This window comes from Perissodus microlepis, chromosome 13 (genome assembly GCF_051167445.1).
Source record: "Perissodus microlepis isolate ML-2025 ecotype Zambia chromosome 13, ASM5116744v1, whole genome shotgun sequence".
Classification (NCBI taxonomy): Eukaryota; Metazoa; Chordata; class Actinopteri; order Cichliformes; family Cichlidae; genus Perissodus; species Perissodus microlepis.
The window spans coordinates 8,923,147-8,946,119 of record NC_140473.1 but is presented as its reverse complement, the minus strand read 5'-3'; the positions used below and the strand labels follow the sequence as shown (position 1 = coordinate 8,946,119).

At 39.6% G+C, this 22,973-nt stretch overlaps 1 protein-coding gene across 3 annotated transcripts in view; it reads left to right on the top strand.

The window, feature by feature from the left end:
- Positions 1–253: 253 nt before the first annotated feature.
- The window catches only part of LOC146374663 (phosphofurin acidic cluster sorting protein 2), a 45,223-nt gene continuing 22,503 nt past the window's right edge, over positions 254–22,973 (top strand). For all 3 annotated transcript variants that reach the window (XM_084947741.1, XM_084947740.1, XM_084947739.1), the window contains exons 1-2: positions 254–587; positions 19,106–19,193. In XM_084947741.1, the coding sequence (XP_084803867.1) occupies positions 376–587; positions 19,106–19,193 (300 nt within the window). In that variant the 5' untranslated portion in view covers positions 254–375. The remainder of the gene's footprint in view (positions 588–19,105; positions 19,194–22,973) is intronic.

The following is a 22,973-nucleotide window of genomic DNA, read 5'->3' as shown; positions in this document are numbered from 1 at the left end:
ATAAAAAGACTAAAAAGTGCAGGCTGAACCTTTAATGTAGGCCAGCACTTTTACCCAGCTAAATGGAAATACTAATTAAATTTCACCTAAAACAAGGCCAGAGATAGATTAGTATTTTTATGACGTGTATTTTTTTTTTTAATGTATCTATCGTGTGTATGCTAAATTTCAGTTTAATAGTAAGCATGTCCCACCCTGGACGCAGCGACGTGCTCTATCAGTGGTAACAGGCCCCGCCCCGACTATCAGCATCTCCAGTCAGTGGGGAGCAGCTGGGAGTCAGTGTGGAGGAGCAGGAGCAGGTAGCAACGGAGTTCAGCGGCTCCCGCGTTCGTCCGACACTTAGCTAGGGCTGCTCCCCAAGCAGTGGTGGTGATGATGGCGGCGGCTGTGGAGAGAGGGGGCGTCCGTGCCGCTTTCCTGAACCCGAGCAGCGGTGGCGGTGGTGGACCAGCGCCGACGAGCCTCCCGACCGGAGCGTTGGCCGGGGCTGTGGTCCTAGGCTCGGGCTCCGGCAGCATGCCTGTGCCCATGAACCTTTTTGCGACTTGGGAGATAGACCGATCATCTCCAAGCTGCGTCCCGAGGTAACGTTAACATTGGCATGTTAGCGTGAAAATACCACAAATCACAATGTTTGCAAGCCTCCATAACGCTTAATAAATCTTTGGCTAACGTTTGCTTTAACAACGCCCTCGCTGAGTGGAACGTTAGGCAGGACGGACGAGTTGCCTCACATTTCCAAAACACTGTTGGGGAGCTAACTGTCAAGCTAACTAGCAAGGTGGCTAATGCTAAAGCTACCTAGCAAATGTTTTGAAGTTACTATAATGTTTTGTGCTAAATGCACATTTGTTTTGCCACGTTAAGGTGCAGTGGGCCAAAAGTACCAATGTTAACATTTCCAATTGTATCTTAATAGCTTAGACGAATTAACAAGCCTGTAATAATTTATTAACACTCGGTGTTTTTAATGTATTTCGACCGTTATAACTGGCTAACAAAAGTTCAGCTAACCAGTTTATCTGTTAGACGGATTCTACTAGGTTTCCTTTATGTTCTTTTTATGGTGATGAAGCTTTGCACATAATAAATGTCCGGATAGGCCTGTAGTTGATTAGGTATAAGGAATGCTTGCCACCCAATAGCGGCATAACTATCTATAAATACAGTGGCATGGATGCCGTTCGTCTCATAAGCAACAGACATCCTTTTTATCCTTTTGCAGCCCTATGTGTCATGAGCTGCCTGACCAAACGAGCAGTTCTGCAGCTGCCTGGCGATTTGAAATTCCCAGAATTTTTAAGTTCTTATGCTGTGGGTTGTGTTGTGATTACGTCTCTATAGATCGGAGTCGACTACCCCGTCATAGACAGCAATAAACAATCACAAACAAAGCGGCTCACAGTAATGACGAAATAGCGGATATGACAAGAAATTAAATACTTTTAATTGTTTAATGTTATTGTTTTACTGTTGCGTTATCAGTTATCTTCTGCGACACTTTGCGTTAGTATTCAGCAGTGAGCAGGCATTGCTGCCACCTGACCAGAAACCTCTCGGGAGCTGTGGGCACATTAATCAGCTTTGACCTAGATCTGCTCCACTCATTGGGATAGAAGTGGGCTTGGAGGGGAGGGTTTCCTCTACAGTCAATGTGCCGTATGTGTGTATATGTGCCTGTGTCTCTATAGTGCCTGCATGAGCATGTATGTACGAACGGAATCATTGCATGTGGGAAAATTCCTGATCTTTCAGATCCCTGTGTGAATGTTGAATATTGTTCTGTTTGGCTGTGATGGTTCAAACGATTTAAAGCCAGCTTGAATGAGAATGAATCGTCTTTGAAATGACAGCACTGCTTTCAGATTATACAGCTCCCTGCCCTTTTTCATTGTAGTCCTGTTTCTGAAAATGTGATTTCACTATTTATTTAGTCGCTGGACAGGCCACAGCAAATACTGCACAGTGACTAATGCATGAGATTATTTTGGATAGTTGTATCTGTTAAGTTTTAAGACTGGATTGCAGAAAACAGCATGTCGGTGCATTCATACAACACACCATACTATGTACATTGATTTCCCACGTCTGTCATTACACTGTTCTCTGAAGTGGATGATGTACAAGGCACTGTATCCAAGATGAATATGGGTGAGGATCACAATGAATTATTAATGAGTTTTACAGTGAAGGTACACTGTTACTCGACCCACAGCTTTCTTGTTGATGAATGGGATACTTTGTTAGATCTGATATGTATGGAGAAGAACTCATCAGGCATATTAATTCATGACACAATTATTTATTCAGCCTGAAAAGCCTTATTGTAATTATTGTTATATGCGGTGGCTTTGAGGTATAGCGCTCACAGGCTATTCTGCCTTATGTGCTTTCTGACCGTTTATTGTAAGCTAGTGTGAAAAGTCCTGTATGAAGCCCAACCCAAGGCTTGTTTTGGGGATTCTGCCTTGGCATTCTTTCAGGGGCTGGGCCATGTTGTGTGCAGCTGTTTGCTCTTCGACTGGCCTTTAGCAAATGTGGGTGTCCAGCTAAGTGGCACGGTTTCAGATGAGGCCACGGGGCTGTTACCAGCTGAGTGTTTTTTATTGTGGTACTCCAAAACATCACGCACAGCTGTTGTTTTCTAATAATTACAACATGGTAAATAATCCTAAGCCCTTCAGCTCCATTGAAAGCCATCTCAGGAAAGGATGTTTTTGTCAGAATGGAAAACATGTTGTTAGCTTTTATATGCTATTATATTAGTACAGATTTATGGTTTCTAACTGTGGAGCTGGATGAAACAAAATTCATATTTTAGAATTTTGCGGTTGTTAAATTCTGGGTATATCCAAATGCAAATAGAGTTTTATTGCAGCGCACCATACAGTATTCTGGCTCCTACCTGTCGGACGTAGTGTTGTGACAGCTCCATCCTTAACAGGCCTGTTGGAACAGTTAGAGAAGCATTGTTTTGATTCCAGTATTGCCATGCCTGCCAGTCTGCCACCCTCCAGTGAAATACAGCGTGCTGTTTGTATTGCAGGTTATTTCTTATAAGCTGATCATTTTTCCCCTTGTTTTTCTTGTTTTTATAATTATTGCAAAAATCAGTGGAGGGGGGAAGTGCAGAAGTCTCACCTGTTTTCTCCTCTTAAAAGAATAGACAACTGCTTTGGTGATGTTGCAGATTTACCAAAGACAGCTGAGGGACATAATACCCACATTATTCATCTTCATGTAACCTGCCTACTAGACACATTTAAGTGTCTCATTGATATTTTGGGAAATTGTGCTGAATATAAAGTTATGCATGTAAAACTAAGCTTTTAAAAAACTGGGGTATTTTTGTACTAGAGTAGATTTAAAAATAATTTAGTCAGTGCTCTGCATGGTGGATGATGTGCTTTCTTAGCTGTTTTGACCCTAACAGTTTTGGTAGAGTGGTTTTATTTTTACCAATATCTTTTCCCCTTTATTTAAGCATACGAGAATAATAAAGAGACAGGTGTAGCTGCGGTTACACAGCAGAACTAAAGAAGTTTAGTGGCCTGTTCAAAAATCCAGCTGAGCTGTCTACAGGCAAGAATTTGTTGAGGTAATGATGTGGTATTTGCAGGAATGGCACTAATGCGACGGTCAAAATATGGTCCTGTGTTTATCTTATTTTGATAAAGAATTTTCAGCAGGATGAGAGCATTGGCTTCTTGCCAAGTTCAAAATAGAGGACTTTTTCATAAACATCTGCAATGATAAAACCCTAAAAGAGCTGAAAATATACTACCTGAGACTAAACCAAGCCCAGACATTATTTGAAAAGTGGCACCTAGCTCAAACATCTGTTGCAACATCATCTCTACACATGAACAAGCAGCGTGCTAATGTGTCCATAAAAGCTCTCCAACCTCCATTGTGTCCAAAGCTTTAGGTGCATTATGAAGCTATAACTAACTTACTTTCAAGCTGACAATTTGTTGGCTTTCAGAGTAAACATCATCCTCTTTGGGTTGCTAAATGGAAAATGTTTTGTAGATCTGAAAATGTTGGCGTGCCCTTGATTTTCTTTTTTAAATCCTCTGTGTATAAAGATCCCTCTATTACATTTCTCTGGACTCAGAGAAGTGAATACATCTCAGTTAGCTCGCAAGCTACGAAAAAACGTCTTCCTCTTCCCGTCTGATGTTTATCTCTGCCGAGTAGTGTGTCCTTCTTTCTGTCTGTGTGATTCATGTGAGTCCCAAGATGGCTTTACTCTCTCATGAGTGGCAGAGCCTTATCTTGATAGTAATTGAGTGTACTTTGCAGACTCTGGTCAGATGTTTGTATCTTCTGCCTCAATCTGTAGTGTATCAAACAGATTTGTGTTGTGTATGGCAGATATAGATGATAAACGAAAACAAACCCGGGCTCAAGTAGAGCAACGTTATTCTGTCATATTTGTTCTGGGTCAGCAGAGATGAAGCCATCAGCAAGACATTTTTTACTTATCCCTTATGCCTTTATGCTGTGATGCATAAGGGATATGTAAAAATATCCCTCATGCATCCCAGCATAACCGTTAGCGTGCAGTTTCTAGTATCATCCATGGCCTTAATCTCTTAGATTTATTTTCCAGTTTTCTATAAATTCAGTGATTAACCCTTTGCTGAGACCATTAAATCTGGGTACAAGTAAAGAACGCCTGACTGTCAGATAATATGATCTAAATTCACCCTTTCACCTCCTCAATAAGTGTTTCATCTCAAGGCATGGGTATTGTTTCTCTTAGCAGGGGAGCTGCTGTAATCTGATTTCATAACAGGAAAAGAGGAGCTAGTAATCTCATGCTGCACACACACTGTCTGCTTAATCCTCTGCTTCCTTTTGGAATCATATACATCAGCCACCTCCAGTGCCCTTCAGGATTGTGACACAGTCGCCACATTTGTTTGCACCATGTTTACAACCTTTGTTTGACACCTGATGCTAAATGTTCATATTTGATATGGTATTTTGAATGATGTAAATGAAACAGGCTTTTAGGCTGAGGAATCATCCCCAAAGAGCATGTTGTTAATGCACTGTTACAGAAGCAACATTTGACTTCATGGCCCGATACTTGGCAAGATGCCCATGCAAAATATAAACAACTCGGAACAAAGGTGCATTTAGAGGGATGACAGCTCTATTTTTAAAGCAGATACTGAAAGTGACAATATTGCAAATGTAACTGGATCATGACGTTTTTATTTTTCTTGTTAGAGAAATAAGAATCCATAATGTGGCTTTCTTTTAAGACATGTTTCATATTTTAGTCACATTAATAGTTAAACTAGTTCCCTTTTGTTTTATCGTGTCTTCAAATAAGATTTCAACTTGGCTCCATGCTGTCCATGCTGTTCACACACTTTGCTGACAGAAGACCAATCAGCACCTTCACGCCCCTCTTTTTCGTGCTTACTCCCACTGCTTGATATGTGTCAAAATTCTCTTGGTTTCCTTCCCTGCTTTCCTGGAGGAGGAGGAATTTCCTTGGGAAACATTCCACATTCCTGGCAACTAGAGAGCTGCTGGTGCAACTGAAATCAGCCTCCTTCAGTCTGGTTTCAGTACCCTTCTCCCTTCTGTTGTTGACTAACAACCTGCTCTCTGGAACGGAGCCAGGATTTGAGCTGTGGATTGTCCACTCTATTGAAAAGTTTTGCTGAATTGGCCCTGAGCTTTATGGTGATCAGGCATGCACTGAATGCTCATGTTGAATGTCTCACAAAGGGAAGAAAGGTTTGTTTCCCCCTGCGTGGACCTCAGTATGGGAGCGAGGCCAGATTCTTCTGTGGGCGGATACTGGGGTCTCTGCTAGTGAAGAGATCCAGCTTCCTGAGCCAGCAAGCGAGGCGAGGAAAGTGTCCTCTGATACAGGGAGGATCCTGTCAAAATAAGCACACTGGGGACAGCGTCTCTCAACTCATATTTTCTCTCTTGTTCTTGCACTGTTTATTTCCCACCTCTCCCAGTGAGGCATTTCCTGAGCCGTATATGCCAGCAGCAACACAGACACCATTATTTCAGACACAAAACATTTATGATGTTGATGAATGAGAAAACATGACAGACCGTTTTAAAACATGAAGATTTGTCATCATGGCAGTCTGAAATCCTGTACTACATTTCTAGCAGAGTCTTCTCTTGTAAACAAACACAGACTGGCTGTGCAGTTATATTTATCCTTAGTCAAATCACTTTACCTTAACTGTCAGCCATACTCAAAGAACGTTTCTTTCATCTTAATGAGTCTCATAAATAGAAGATTTTTTCCTTGTTTTGGCTAACAGCCCCAGAAAAGAATCAGCATCTTTGCCTTTTCTGTCTGGATGAGGACATAACAGTCCCTGGAGTGACAAATCTCCGATAACATGGAGTTGGATGCCCTGCTTGCTTGTCTAATCACAGATTAAGGAGTCTGAACTGTCTGGATTCCAGTTTCTGTCCATGCGCCTTTGATCAGTTGACCCACACTGCAGTTGTGCCACCTTCTCTTTTTCTGTGCATTAAATTCAAGCAGCTTTATTTTACAAAGAATTAAGTTAGATCTGCACTGGGGTGAAATTAAATTAAATATGAATACTTACTTGGTTAAGGACAAAAAATTGGATGTTACTGTTTTAAATCTAGGTGCCGCAAAGCATTGCACGTGAGAATTTTGTATTACATAGTCTAAGATTAATGTTAAAAAGATGGATCATTAACATAGATCCAACATCTCCCATCTTCATCTCATAAACTGCATTAATTAACGATTCACGGTATAAAAATGGGCATTTATCATACTGCGTTCACATGCTTATCTGTGGTAATGGAAAAATGACTGTGTGCTTGTTACTTGGCAGCAAACAGCGTCAGCCTAATTGGCCTCACCTCTCTATTTTTACTCACCTTGCTATCACTGGTGTTAAAATTACTGCTGAACTGATACAAAGGAAAAACATGATCTGTGTGCAGAATCTCTGAAGAAGCTGGAGCACGGATACAGTTAGTCCATTAGTCATTTGGATGTATAAAATGGGGGGTGGGGTTGTGTCAGGTTTTTAATCACTTTAGGGGGGAAAGTGAACTATTTGCTGATGCTGACCGTTGTATAGTTGTTTGCACAATTCCCAGTTCAGTGTCCTGATCATTTTTCTTTCTTGAAAGTCTTGTCTACTTTGCAGAAAATGGTACGAGTCAGTGCAGGTTTGGAAGGGTGTTTTTGTCAGCTGAAGTCCTTCTAGCATCATTAGCAATGACAACAGGCAAACCTTGCTTCGTCAGGCAATATTTTCTACACTTGATTTATCATACTGCCATATCTGGTTCAGTTACCATAGAGCTCAATGGTTCAGTTACCATAGAGTTCTACAGACGCGAAGCATCTGTAGAACCTGAATAAAGTCGATTTCTTCTTGTTTCTTTTCTTAGGAAGCTGAGGGTGTTTCTAAATTCCCAGATCATTAATGAGAGCAGACAGATTCGGTGTGGTGGATGCAAGAATTAAAGGGCAGACCTAATCCTGTCTGATGCTCAGCAGAGGCACCATATGTCAGTATTAAATATGTATAGGAAAGCTGCACTGATCCTTTAGATGAAATGTCAGCAATGCTTAAATGTAACTGAAAGATATCATCAAGTTCACTCAGTTTCAATGCTGTGTCATTACATTGGAGATAGCAGCAGCCATATACATCTTTGCTGGCTAGGTTTTGCAGCTTTGAAAATTTATTCTGCTTATTCATATTCATATTAAAGGTGGTAGATTGTCAGACTGCATTAAACAGGACTAAGGACTTCAGATTTACTGTACAATATCATGAAAACTCAGCTGGGGTCTATTCTGACGTGGAGCGATGGATGTGTCAAAGCTCTCGGGGTCAACGCAGCGGTCTGGCTGGCTTTCCCTTGCCAGCCCTTTCATTGCACTTTCATCTTTTCACAATGCAGCCCATTCATCATGGCTTTTAAAGATGAATCATTGTTGTTTTTTTTAAAAAGGCTTATATAAGCTCAGCATGGTATAAATCCTAGTCTCCTACAGGCTGTGTACATTTTAATATATTCATGCTGTTTAATGCCATTTCAAACATTTCTTAGCATGTATGACTATACAATAAGATTTGCATTATACTTCTTTGTGGATGTGCACATGGACTGCTTTAGTCACCAGGAATCCATTGTCATCCTTATACTACTTTCTATTTGCCTTTGAGGGCACATGCTCACTTGGTGTCCTTGTTAGTATAGTAGCAGTCATGACAAATTGGAGGGGTACAGAAACCTTATGGAGCCTTGTGTGCATTCACTGATCCACTCTAGCATCAGAAAGTGATACTTATATAATGAATAAAATTATATCCAGTAATATTGTGTTTTACAATGATCAAACTATCTCTGGCAACAAATAACGGTCCCAGATTTAGAGGAAACTGACGTAATGTTAGCCCTGTGTGTGCCCTGCCTTTAAATCCTCCATTGAGTTTTTTCAATATTTTGTTTCTTCTTTAAAAATCTAAAACTTGAATTTTCCTGGTCACTAGGCTGGACAGAAAGAGTGGAAGAAGGCTTCGCTACTAAGCTTTTGATCAAACCAATAGAACACTTGCAAAAGAATATTTCTAGCAGGAATACCATTCACCTTTAATAGGATTTTAAAATTCAGCCACAACATTGTCAGTGGCAGTTACCATTCACCCGTATCTATTGGAGTAGTGAATGAAGAGTCACGTGGAAGCTATTGGATACAGCAGACAGGAACTTATAAACACTTTTACTTTTGTTAAAATAATCTATCATCAGTATCATCTGCATGCTAGCAAGATACTATCTTCCTTGTTATATTCTTTTGTGATGTGCTGTATGTGATGATGATCTGGTATCTTTGGATCTGATATTGCCTGTAGACATGCCATGTTTGGTCTTGTCATGTCTTGCATTTCCTCTACAAACATCGGGTTGCTGACCTCACCAGTATGTGTTCAGGGCAGAGACAAAAGAGCTGTTTACCACTGCAGAAACACAACAAAGGATGACAACTATTTACTGAGATCCTGAAAATTACTGTCAGATCACTGAGGTGTGACTGCAACATGGAGTTGTATTTTTAATTAGTATTAAAGAGGCTGGAGAGTTGAATAAGAAAGTAGCCTGAAAGATCCCAGTGGGAGTGTCTACAACTGAAAGCTTTTGTTTCAAGGATTCTTACTTGCTGACTCACAAATCATGTTACTGGGTTGTGTTAACCCAGTTTAGGACCAGTTTGGTAATTTGGTAGATTTCCAGTACAACTGGGAAAAGTGCTTTCTCAGTTGGTTTACTGCGTGGTAAAATATAGGGCCAGGTTAGATGTAAGCATGCATTTCCTGTTGTCACTTAACAGCAAGCTTTGCATTTTTTGACTTGCCTCTAACAATGGTTTTCCCTTTAACCCATATTTATATCAGCCAGGAATATAAACTTGCTACCCATCATTTTCAGAGGAGTTTACCAGAACGTCCTCACAACAAGCACATACTGCTTAAACCTCTGATTCACACTTCTCAGACATAAATCTTTTTTCATCTGAGTATTTGAGGTAAAGAACTGAAGGCCTAACTCACCAAACTGAAATAAAATCTAGCACTGAGCTGCAGTGTACCACTCACTTGTAAAATTACCTAAAATTAATCCCGCAGTCATATTGTACCACTGCTCAGGGTAGCCTCATGACCAAGAACTTCATAAAGACCTAATTACAGAGTGTTATGACCAATCCCTCCCCTACCTTTGTTTTTTTAAATCACATCTGCCAGGGTGCTTTCATACCTGACTGATGAAACCAATGGAAAGTCATGCATCAACTGGCTTTAGAAAGTAAATGTTCAATTCAGCAGTGACTTAAACTATGTATTGAATATGAATGCTTCCTAAATGGCAATATTTCTATTTTGCACAGTATTAATTATAACCTGTACACTGTTTGTGGTTTGAATCTGTGTAAGATTTTTTTAAAGACGTATTTCCTGTCTCTTGGGGTTTTCCCAGTGGCCGTGTTCCTCCAAAAATCCAAGGAAGTTGTGCACTTAGCCATAGTTTGTCAAAATATGATTTGTTGAAATAAACGGAGCGTGCAGCCGGAGAAGAGAGAAACCAAAGACAGCACCCTGTTCGACAAGTCTTTGATGTTTCACTTGGAGCTTGATAAACATAGTCAGCTGATGTTACTGATAAATTTAGGTTTGCTATTTTTATTTATAGAATTAAATGCAGAAAAGTTGATTGGTGTCCTTTAGCGAATTTCTTGCAAATTCCTTAAATCGTGTATATAGACTCAGTGCCTGTGAATCAACAGTTGCAATGCTATCAGCACTTCCTATAGTGGAGTATGCATCACAACTGAGCGGACCTTGCTTCAGAGTTGAACGTTGGCTTCATGTTATGTTAACAGTTTCCGAAATACATTAATGAACAGTTCATAGAAAGATTGAGTTGTTTTAGTTTTCAGACTTATGGCTGTTATATGTTTTACTACCATAAAAACTGGGCAGTAGATTTAATCACAACAGGAGTTGACTTGTTCTCTGCAAGTTCAAGTATTTGATATTGAAAAGATTTAAGCATTTGATTGCATTGTAAGGATTCTATCAGACTTAGTGAAGTAACCTCAGAGGGGTTACTCTGAAGGTCAAGACAGCCAGAATTACTTTGTGTTAGCTGGCTTGACAAAGCCTAAATTCTCAGTTGGAGATAACAGTTATCAACTTTTCTGTTTAGCCAGGCTTTCTGCTTAGGGCCTTTGCACACTCACAAAAAAGGAGTTTCACAGATTATATGAGTCTTCTTACATGAAAAACGATCCCTTTGAGTGCACCAAGCTCCAATCAGGGATGTTCAGTTGAGCAGATGATGGTGATGATGATAAACGTGTGATTAAAATTCTATCAAGATCTTTAACATAATATAACGCAACACTGTTATAAATAAGATGAGATTAATTCTGCAGAAAAGTGTTTATCTTGGGATTTATGACACCGGGTGGTAAAATAAACATTTAAATTCAAGTTAATTATATTATGGCTGAGTGGACTCTTGGTGCTGTTCTTTATTTCTACGGTGACAGCTGCACATTAGAAGTCTGAAGCGTTAAACTGGATACATTTAAATATTATATATTACTGTCGCAGCGCCTAATAAAAGATGTGGGAAGCACTTCAGTTGGTTGGCAGATCAAATTAAAATTAGTGTTAATTAGGGCTGCCACGATTAGTCGACTAGTCACGATTACGTCGACTATCAAAATCGTCGACGACTGATTTAATAGTCGACACGTCGTTTGAAGCTTTGTAAGATCCCAAAAGACGCAGGAATAAGTAGTAGGATTTAAGAGTGTAATAACGGACTGAAACAGAAGATGGCAGCACTGCATGTACAAGGATGCCAGCTGCCGTTAAACCCCGAAGAAGAAGTAGCTCTGTCCCAGAATTCATAGCGCAGCCCAGCTCAGTTTCCAACAATGGCGGCAACTAGTTAGTTTTAATATTACTCTTATTATTCTTTCTGGGTCACAAAATAAACGTTTAACATATTTTCAGGCGAGAATGTAACTGTGTAAACCTCAAATATCTGCTCAGTTTATCAAGACACCACATATTTTCAAAAGCGCTCCGACGTTTTCGGAGACGTCTGTTACCCACTAGCTCGATAGTTAGCCGGGAGCAAGGCTCACTAGAGCCGTGAGAACACCGGACTCCCGGCAAATCGTTTTCAAACCCACCGCCGTCTTTCGCTACTCAGGTTAAACATATATGAGTCACTTAGATAACTTCAAAATGTTATTGTTTGGCTTTTTTTTAGTATTTTATTTGTTCCTGAGTAAATCGGTTTGGCTGAGATTAAAGTTATAGTTTTTACACAGCTGAATAAACGTCAAGCAGACAGCTGATTATCAGAAGTGTGAGATGCTGGAGAATTTACTCCGGTGTCCTGTTATATTTTAGATAGCAAGGAGTTTATTAAACTTCACCGAAACAATCTGCAGATTTCATTAAAATTTAATAAACTATCATCTTGCCTTTATTTTTAGTTAGCACAAACCTTAAACACTTACAGCTGTAAGCTAATGATAGTTATATAAGAGCAGATGCTGCTTGTGCAATAAGCTGTACGTTTTACGTACAATGGATGATGATCTGATTAGTCGACTAATCGCAAAAATAATCGGTGACTAGTCGACTATCAAAATAATCGTTTGTGGCAGCCCTAGTGTTAATGAGGCAGTATTCATGGTGTGTGCTCTACGTTCTAGTAGTAGTTCCAGGGGTGTAAAAGATACTTAGCAGCCGATTAGAGTCATGTGTAATTTGATCAATACATTGTCTGCATCACCATTTGTATACATGCATATTCCTGTGACAGTGCAACAAAAACAGTTTGCACTTCTCGCAGTGGTTTTAGAAAGGGACGGCTTAACAGCCATCCATCCATCCAGCAGGAAAAAAATCTATAATTCACTTATAACATGTTGTGGATAAAAAAAAGATATATGTTCTGAATAACTTAGCCAGGTAAAGAGAGCTGCTTTTGTGACACAGAAAACTCTGACTTTAATCTTGACATAGCTCACTAAGTCATTAATCTCGCTTTGTAGTACACCCCTCTGTTAAGGGATAAGCTGCCATCTCTGTAATGTCTGACTCAGTTCTGGCCTTTTGACATTCAGCAATGTGCTGGTATAAAAATGGACAGACAGCACAGTCCCCCAAAGTCTACGACTGCAGCTTTAAAACCTCTTTGGCACCATACACGCCACCCTACGAAGAGACAGTCTTATCAAAGATATGTTTGCTTCCAATTTTATATTGTTATGGCCATGTGTGTTTTTCCTCACACAAATACTACAGAAATCAGGTTTTACCAGATTAATTGCTTCTCTTGTTCCCTTTGTCTGGTCAAAGCCTTTTCCTGCTCTGTCACTGTGACCATCAGAAGATTTCATTCAGGGAATTAAAGCCCAACCAGCATATGGCCATCTGGCACAAACAACTAGATATTTGGGGGCTAAAATAGCTTTTGCACGCAAGCCTAAGTGCAGGCTAAGCTCTCATGGCACATTCTACTTTTTGAACTTGTTTAAACTGATATATTTGGTCTCATGTATTAGTCCTCATCAATCATAATTTATATTTGTATTTAAAAAATACTCTAGCAACTTTCAAATGTCGTATCACACTTAAGTTTGCCACTGCTTTGCAGCCTCTATTGCTTTGTCATATTTGTCTAAACTTTAACAAATGTGAAACAGAACTTTTAAGTGGGTGTGTTGGAGTTTAGATCAGCGAATGCAGGGCTTTGTTTTGTGCCTTTTCACTTTCGTTGCAGTTTGATTGACAGATGATGAATAAAATATTAAAAAGACAGAGAACATAATTGGTTTGTGGCCCAGACAAACTCAGGAGTTCCATAAGCGAGCCCTCTGATGAATAGACTTTTCCTTGTTTTTTGCTGTAAGTGAATGAAATATTAAGTAGAAGTAGCTTTTATACTAGCGTCACTTTTATTTGGGTTAAGTTATGCAACCAGATGTGAAAAAATAATAGTGTTGTTGAGGAATGCAGTGCTGTAGCTTTTCTCTTCAGGGACATGGACTGCAGAGAATTTTGCTTTTTGTCAGTCCCCCATGTATAAGCTGGTACCATATGCAGCCTTCTTAAGAATTTCATGCACTGCATTATGCTCAGCGGTGCTTTATTAGAATGAATGCAACTGCATTTACATCTCAGCAGAGAATACATAAAATAATACGTTAAAACCACTAAAAGCATTTTTTTCCCCCCTTATCTGGAAGCCCCCCAGCACATGTCTTTTTCATTGAGCGCTCTGTTACATCACTCATCCTCCATCTACCACTTCCCTCTGCTTTGTGCCACTGACAATTGCTGTGCAGTGATCCGAGGGCATGGAACTGGCAAAACATCAACTAGAATGCTGACCAAGGGATTACAGGATGAATTACAAAAGTGTGTTTTTGTTTAGGCAGCATATAGTTAAATTCAGAGGTTTTGTTTGCCTCCCTTTCAGCACCATGCACATTTGCACATTCATTTGTGTAAAGAAGCATGTCCATATTTGCACAATAAACCTTTTGATGGCCCTGTATATGTTTAGATCTTCTTCTTTTTTTGGTCACTGGAAAAAAAACTGTCCAAATTAGAAACCGTTGAAGAGCTACGGGTGTTTGTCATTTCAACTGAGACGAATGTGCATTGGAAAAACGTCAAGAAGCTGAGAACCCAGCTAGAGTCATCCTGTGTAAGCACCGTTATCAAAATAGGGCTTTTATTTTTCTTGGAATTTTGATTACTTTAGCTGCTGGCTCTTTGTAGGCTCTGAAATTTAGAAGTGTTCTTATCACCTGTGACATGCAAATACAGATATCCAGGAATAGTTTGGTGACAGTAACTGCATGTACTCCTAAAGAGCAGTACATCTTGGGCAACCAGTTTTCAAAGATGTTGATGTAGACAGAATGAACGCCCGTTCACGCCAGAAATACACTTAACTGATGTTGTGGCGATGTATTTTTCTGTAGTAAGCTGATTGTTGTCAGCCTAACAGTGGAACTGCATACAGTGGAAATAATAAATACTTTCAACCCCAAGATTTCCATTAGACATGCACTAATTCCAGTTTTTGTTTTTTTATTTTGAGTGATTCAGTTTTTCTTTCTAAGACGGCATACTCAATCATTCCTGTAGCTTATCTTTAATTGACTGATGACTTAAGTTTAGTAACATTTATCCTTTGATGACTTGCACTCTAAATCGGCGAGTTGAACAGATTGTGTTTGAGTTTAAGCTAATGAATGTTGAACAACAGCTACCTTTACTGAGATTCTTGCAAAAAGAGGAGACTTTGGAATGAATTAAGTCTACGCAGATTTCTAAGAATGATCGAAATGAGGAATCAGATTACTGACCAATCATAAGGTGCATGTCCATTTCCAATCTTATGATGGGAAGCTAAGGCCCCTGGGGTTCCAGTCTTGAGTTTTAGTTTCTTTTTTTAAATAGCTTTTGAAGTCAGTGAAATATAGAGTGTATGTGACATGAGCAGTCTCCACACAGTCATATAATTTTACTAAAGTGTCAAACTCAAAGAGCTGACTCCAGAGGAACCTGTGTCAGGCCTCCTCGTGAAAGAAAGCCAGCCTGGCTGCAGAGAGTAGATAACAAAAAGAATTATTAGCGGTGCAGAATATGTGTCTGACTGACTGCTACTTTGCTGTCCACCTTTTAATCCACCTCTCAAAATTGATTTTCCTCTGATGTTCATACATCTCTTTGATAAGGGGTGAACCGAAATATTCAGTCTTTAGAGGTAGAGATGGATTGGCTTGACTATGACTCTGCAAATTCTCTTGTTATTTCCTTATTCTGGGACAGGGTGAAAGGATTATTCTTATACAAAACTGAACTTTTAAAACTTCAAATGTGTCTTTTACTTCTGTACCTTTATTTGTTATTAGCAGAGAGAAAAGATAAGATGATATGTAAACCCTTCCACAACCCACAATCACAGGGCTCTTATCTGGAACCAAATATTTGGCCACAACTGTTTGAGTGGACTGCCTGATAAGTTGTTTTGTTTGTCCAACACAGATAAAAGTGAAAGGATTCAAGTGTAGCTACAGACAGACCGTGTTTTACAACAGCAACTTTACAGTTTATTTTGCATCTGAGGAAAATTAGAAAAGATTGGTTAAACCTAAAACCAAATACAGCAAAAAGAAACATTTGATCTATAAGGTACTTTTTTTTTTCTGCCAGTTCACAGCTTCCATCTGTCTCATAAGAAGTGTTGATTATATTGATTTTTCTCATTGCAGTAATACAGTTTTAGTTCCATGGTTAGACCAGAAAAATTGATGACTGGCAATAAACTACCAGAGAAATGAGGTTGTGTTTATAGTTGGCAAGGTTTGTTGTGTTTGCTATTTCAGCTACAGAGATTTCCATGCAAATCCTTTATCTTTTCTCTGCTTGTCTGAACAGTTCCTTGCTTGTCTGGATAGTTTTACTTGCTTAACACAAATGGAAACATTTGCCACCTCCATAGTTTTGATTTCCTTGATGATATCTGAACGCCTGCTTGATCTAAAAGGCAGAAATGGCCATGCAATCTAATGACATTGCTTTACTTTAGAGGCAGAAAAGGTTAACAGTTAGTAATGGTGCAGTGAGTGACTTGGGCACACTAATGGACTTAGATGGAGAAGCATTACTCATGCAGCTGAGTGATGACATACCAGCCGGGCTGAAGCAGCCAAAATTATACCAAAGCCACCACGCTCCGGCAGTTGTGACATCATTTTTGACGTGCCATTTGAAAGGAAGTCATTGGTGAACTTAAGCGTCCTGCTAGGATTTGTACAGTCTTTACGCATAGCACTATTTGAACTTAGCATTCTTAGTCCACTCTTCTCTGTTGAAGGTAAAAATGTACTGTAGGTGATGCAAGGACAGTTGATCAGAGTGTGATGTATGGAGTTTGAATGCCAGGTCAAAACCGTGAGTTTCTTCTTGTGTTTCTTTAGCTGTTTCAGAGCAGTTTGTGTGATGTGACAGGGCTCATTAGTCTACCAGTGAAGGTCACTGCTATGGTAGATACACGACAAATGTATAAATCCTTTCCTAACATTCAACTTTTATCAAATAACTGTCTGAGCAGGTGTCGATTCAACCTTCCAGTCATTTTGCAGGCTGTAATCCCCTCTCAAACTCAGCCTGTAAAGACCTTATAACCAGGATTCTAACATAAATAAACTCAGTGTATCACAATGATAACTCAATCAGAAAAGCTTAGCAGGCAGTTTATTGGCTGAACCAGCACAAGCATTGAAATTGAAAGGAATTTCATGGGCTCTTATCAACTGGGAAACAGAAAATATGTCACTTATCTTTCCTTTCCACTGCCTGTTCACAGAACTATTGAATTGGAGACTGTTTTATAAATTCTGCACTCACCCTGTCTTTCCTTATGGATTGATAACACTGTTTTGCTTTGGTCCCATTTGGCACAGACAGGCGTGCTATGATTCCACCCCAGGGTCTCTCTGGGAATGTGGGAATGTTGGGAAAGAGAAAAAAAGGAGGATTAATGCAACTTGTGAAGGGCTCCTGCAAGCCCCTATTTTTATCTTGAGCGTGTGCCAGTGTCTACTAAGTGGAAGGGAGACCACACACAAATAGCAGCCCCCCCCCCCTTCTGTTAAATCACACACTGTCACAATCCTTTCTGAAACTAGTTAAAATGTCCTTGAACCATTGTGTACTACTTATTTTACCACACTGATTAGTGCTTTTGTGCTACACCTGGTTTGTCACTGAAATCACAGTTTGAGTGGCAAAGTAAACTGGCTCTATGTAGGAGCACAGGGCCAGCCTGGCACCAGGCCACAACAGATGGCCATGAGTTTCACTTACAACACAACACACTGGCAGGCAGGAGTGGTGATAACACTTCTAATAATAATAATAATAATAATAAAAATCCCCAGTACCCTAGGTGACCCCCTTCAGCGCCTGAAGCCGTTTTGATTACATGTGAATCAGAGTCTGGAGAATGAGTGTGTGCGAGGAGAGATAGCTGTGATGGGATAGAGATGTTGTTAAACCATCAGCCCTACTTTCGGTCTCTCTCTCCTTGTGTCCTGACAGAGAGCTATGGCCGACTGATGAGTCATCCTCACAGGAAGGCAAGCTGAATCCGTGCATTACCTAGAAGATTTAACATTTAATTACTCCAACCTCAAATAGATTTGCAACTGTTATTCCAAGGCAGATGAGGTACTTTATGTAGCCAAGTGGACTGTCATCACTAACTGGGCCTAGAGAGAGTCATCACAGGAACACTGAGTTCCTGACCTATTTTTTAATTCATAATTGAATGTGTATAACTATTTTGGGACACTTGGAAAAACCTCCCTTGGAATTTATTGGTGTTTATCTCATTTAAAGCCGTATAATAAATTATAGTGTTATTATACAATTTGTTCTTAAAATCTTGTTTTAAACTGTTATTTTAATTGTTAAAGCTATCTTTGAGCCTTTAGCAGCAGTAAAGACACAAAAACAAAAAAAACAAACAGTGTTCGTCATCCTCCTGCATGGAATAATAAACAACCACTCCATTTTTGTCATCTGCAACACCGCCTTTTTCTTTGTACTGAACAGTATGAGTCTTTGTGAATCATAGTCGTCTAGCAGGAAGTCCCTGGATGAAGTGAGTATAGCAAAGTGGCTCTTGAAAAAAAATTGAGTGATTGGATAGTTATTTGATTTGTTTTTCTTTCTTGTCTGCATCTCTGGCTCAAGCTGATCCCAATTTAATCCAACAGGGCTGGTGGGAAAAGTGGGTCAGGAGGAAGTTTAGTAAACTTGGCCTAAGAGTTGTTGACTTTTTTGTGGAGTATCTCACTGCAGAGGGAAGTTTTCTTGGGGGGGGAGCTGGTGTGGGTGAAAGGAAGCAGAATTGTGAAATAGTTGTATAGCCGTGAAAGAGGAAAGGAATTTTGTGTGTGTGTTTGTGTGCATTTTCTTTGTGTGTGTTTGTGTGTGTGTTTTTTTTTCCCCTGATTAAACATTATGTGTTACTGTGTTCGATTGCTTCGTTGTATTTCACCCATCCTGGATCACAGCTTAACAGCTCCCACTTAAAAAAACAAAAAAACAAATTTTTCCTCATCTTATTTAATCATAAACACGGCAGTGAATCCCACAAGCCTCTGTGCTCAGCATTTTAATGTGTATTATCATGCTCAAACAGCATTTGCAGGCTTCACTAATGGTACTTTACTGCTTTGTGGCTTGTCAAAGCATCTGTGCTATGCCATCTTTTAGAAGGAATTTGCCCATTAACCAGACAGTATGAATTGTAAAGCAGCAGCACTTTTGTGTATCATCTGTTTACAAAAAGGCCATAGATTTTTCCCTAAGAGGACACAAAGCTGAATAGAAGTAGCCTTGAACACTGATATTCCTCATCAAGTAATGAAGGTGCTCCTGTACTTGTGCCTTTACTCGGGTGTTTTTCTCAACCTCTGTTGTTTTCTTTTCCACAGGCTTTGCACCCTCACACTGAAAAAGCTGGTCGTCCTCAAAGAACTGGATAAAGAGCTGAACTCTCTGTCTATAGCTGTCAAAATACAGGTGGGTGGGTTAATCTCCCTAGTGTGATTGGAATAACAGGCTCAGTTGTAAGATCGCGGTGTGTCACCATCTGGAGTCTGTGCTTCACTGCTTCCTCTTTACTTTATGCTGTTGAATTGCAAAGCCTAGACACTGAGAAGACAAGCTAGTAATCCTGCTGGTTGATTAAAAAGAAAAAACCTCCCTAGGTGAACAGGAAGCTGTGGTGAGTCACGTGCTCTCAGGTTACCATGCTAAGCAGTAGCATTAGCACCTTAAGACGGATTGTGTATCTTTCATTGATTGCTTGTGCATGCACGCCTCGCCTAATCTCGGTGTTATTCAACATTTCCGTTCAATATATTGTATGGAGGTTACTTTGTGTGTGATTTTAATGTCAGGTTTTAAAGCTGAGTGTTTTGGACAGTTTTTTTTAAACAAATTAATTCTCTGTCAAAACAACGACCCCTAAAATATATGAATATGAACAAGAGTTTGTTTGGTTTTTAGACCAAATTGCATCAACAGAGACCTCACTTAACATGATGAAGCCTGGGTTTACATGGAGATTAAAGTACAAAGTTGTACTGTCATGTTTTTTTTACTATTTCCAGTTAAATGTATGATTTTTATATATATATATATATATATATATATATATATATATATATATATATATATATATATATATATATAAAAGACACTTTATTTTAAAAAAAATCCACTCTTCGTTATTTGACTTTTTTTTAAAAATCCCACTCTCAAAAGTACCCCCCCCCTTTTTTTTTTTAAAATATATATTTAATTGAAAATGTGTCTATGTAGTACTGGACTGGACAGTTCTGTTCTAGGAGGAACAAATCATCCTCTCTTTACTGTCATCCTGAAGGAGAAAGAAAGCAACCACATGTGGCTTGATCCATGAGCTACACCGTCTCCAGAGCGTGAAATCTCTCCATTTCTGCTGAGCTGCCCGGAGGACAGCAGAGTGAAGCTCTGTTCACGATGGCTCTGGAACTGGAGCATTAAATGCAATTTCTAGCAGGTTTGGTTAGAGAGAACAGAGACATTGAGGGGATAAAGAGACAGTCGGGGAGGATGACAGAGGAAAGGAACGGCTTTGTTTTCAGTCAGTAAATGACAAAGCTTCATTACTGCATGTCATCGGGTTGTCTCTGCAGCACGGTCTGTGGCCTTCTCTATTCTTTCTCTGGGCCTCATTAGGTTAAGTGGTCTGCATGCACGCACAGAGCTCATGTAAAGACTAATCATTTGGATCGTCTGCTTAAACTGAAGCAGAAAGAATGATGACATTGCATTTTAGTCTGCAAAAAGTTGTTTTTTTTTTTTTTTTTCTGGCTCTTTTCAAGTAGCTACATGTAATACATATTTTTCCATATGTTGCTTCTACGTATATACTCCATGATCCCAAATTTTTTCCTGTCTTTTCTGTGTACAATTGACTGAGGCTGTGGGCAGGCCTCAGTGTCATCTGGATTATGATAGGAGAACATCATTCAATTCTCATTTTAGTGCAAGTTGTTGTCCAAAGCACTTCCATTTGCAGTATACTTAGATATGATCCAGTTATGTGTTTGTGCATGTCTGACTTACACTGTGCTGGGTAAAGGCAGAAGCCTCAAAACCTTTAAAATCTATTTAATACAATTTCACATTGAGCTCTCATCCCTACCCTTAATCCTTCTCATTACTGCAACAAAAAAAGGGATGGGGGGTGGGGGTCCAATTAAGGGAATTGAAAATGTTTAAAAAGGAAACCTTGAGACTGTGTATAGTTGAACTTGTTTTCACAGGCTTGTAAAGCTTGGGAGAAGGTCTGTAACATAGCCCATCTGGCCCCAGAAAGACAGTCAAACTGTGCAGCAGGGGAGCGAGGATGAGAGAAAGGGAGGGCCAAAGGACATTCAGTACAAGCTTTCCTTGCCAAGGCTCTGTATTGTTAATGCATGTCATGCAGTTTCAGAGTGTTCTGCTTTTGTGCCTTGATTCATTGTACTAGCCAGTGAGCATGAGGGTGCATATAAGGCCTCTTTGTAGAGCTCAAGTTAGTGACAAGGTCAGACTTGGACAGAGATTTGACCTTACTGTTTTATATAAATATATCCATACTTAACAAAAGCTGCAGGTACTGTCGAGGCACTGGCAGCACGTTCCTCTCTGGAGCATATCGTGCCATTAGGTTAGATAGAAAAAGAAATGAATGATTGTTAAGAGTCAGCAACGGTTAACATCCTTAAACCCTCAGTCCTTTAAAGTTTTGTGTCTCACCTTCTGCTTTTTAAATGCACATTGTTCTCTATCACCTTTTGTGAGTTAAGCTAGAACATTGCATTGTGTTCTTGCTGCATTGAATTTTAAAGACATAGAAGTACTTAAACCAGTTCTGGATGTGGACACAGTGGAGTGCTTAACAATTATTTTATGAAGCTAAAAAAAAGAAAAAGAGTTCTTGTACCCCGGGGCAATGTCATATTAAATATGTGGTTAAGTGGTTTTCCTACTGCCATCCCACATTGTGTTATAGAAAAATAGTTTATTACCCTTTATTTTCACATGATTGCTCAGTACTAGAAACATAGCAAAAGGGTTTAAGTGTGTATAATGCAATATATGTGTGTATGCATGTGTGTGTTGTGGTGATACATATCTGCACCATTATATTGATAAAACTTTAAAATGATGAACGAACAGTCCGATCATCTAATTACTCTTTTTTCCTGGGTTGCCAGGGAAACAGTCAAAGTAGGTTCTTTGTAGAAACCTAGTTACTGCTGCTTGTACTAAAACCTTGGTACTTTCTCACTACTAACAGGTTGTGACTATGTGAGAGGATGTTTCCATAGTTCATCTGTTAAACTGTGAGTTTTAGGCTCAGCTCTATCTTCACTGTTACAGCACCTGCAGATCCCTCTGTCAGTCTCTTACTCTATTCTTTCCCACTTGTGAACAAAACTCGTGAATTACTTTTACTGCTTGACTTGAGGCAACTACTCTTTCCAAACATATGGCAGGCACTCCACCCTTTTGTAACTAAGGGCAGTGGTATCAGATCCGGAGGTGCTAATTGTCATTTCACCTGCTTTACAATCAGCTGCAAACTACTTCAGTGTCTACAGTGCCTATAAGTTTTATGCTTAAAAGCTGCAAATAGAATCTGTGACAAAGCTAGGTCCGGTTTAGCTTAATTTGTCCAATTTGCCAAAGAATGTCTTGAAAAGGAAGCCACTTAATCACAAGGACATACAGACAGATCCACGCATTATCACTTAGAACAAGATTTTACAAGCCATCTCATCTGAAGTATATTGCAGTGTAAAGTGACCCCTCTGGTGTCTTGTGATGATTCCTCAGCACACATTCAGCTATTTTATTTGGTATCTGTTACATGATTTGGCAGCTCTTGCAACAGTCAGATCCAATGTCGTACCCACTGCGTGGGACTATTCCATGAGTTTCTCTCCTGGGTATTAAGAGAGACACTGGATATCCTCACTACTCCATACTGCTCACCAAGTCTTATTTAATTCTATCATCAGATAGAGCACATACCTGAACTAAGCTTTGAGTATTCATGAAATTTTTGTAGCTGTCAATGGGATGACACAGCACTGCTACTCTGGCAAAACATCAGGAGCCAAAGGCTTGACATGCTATTTATTTCCTCATAATCACACTTTAGTTCCCACTTTTAAGTTTATAAGAGGGAGAAAAAGACGCTTAGTTGTGGAAATCTGTAATTTGGCAAGAAACACGAGAGGCTTTAATCCAAGGCATATCACA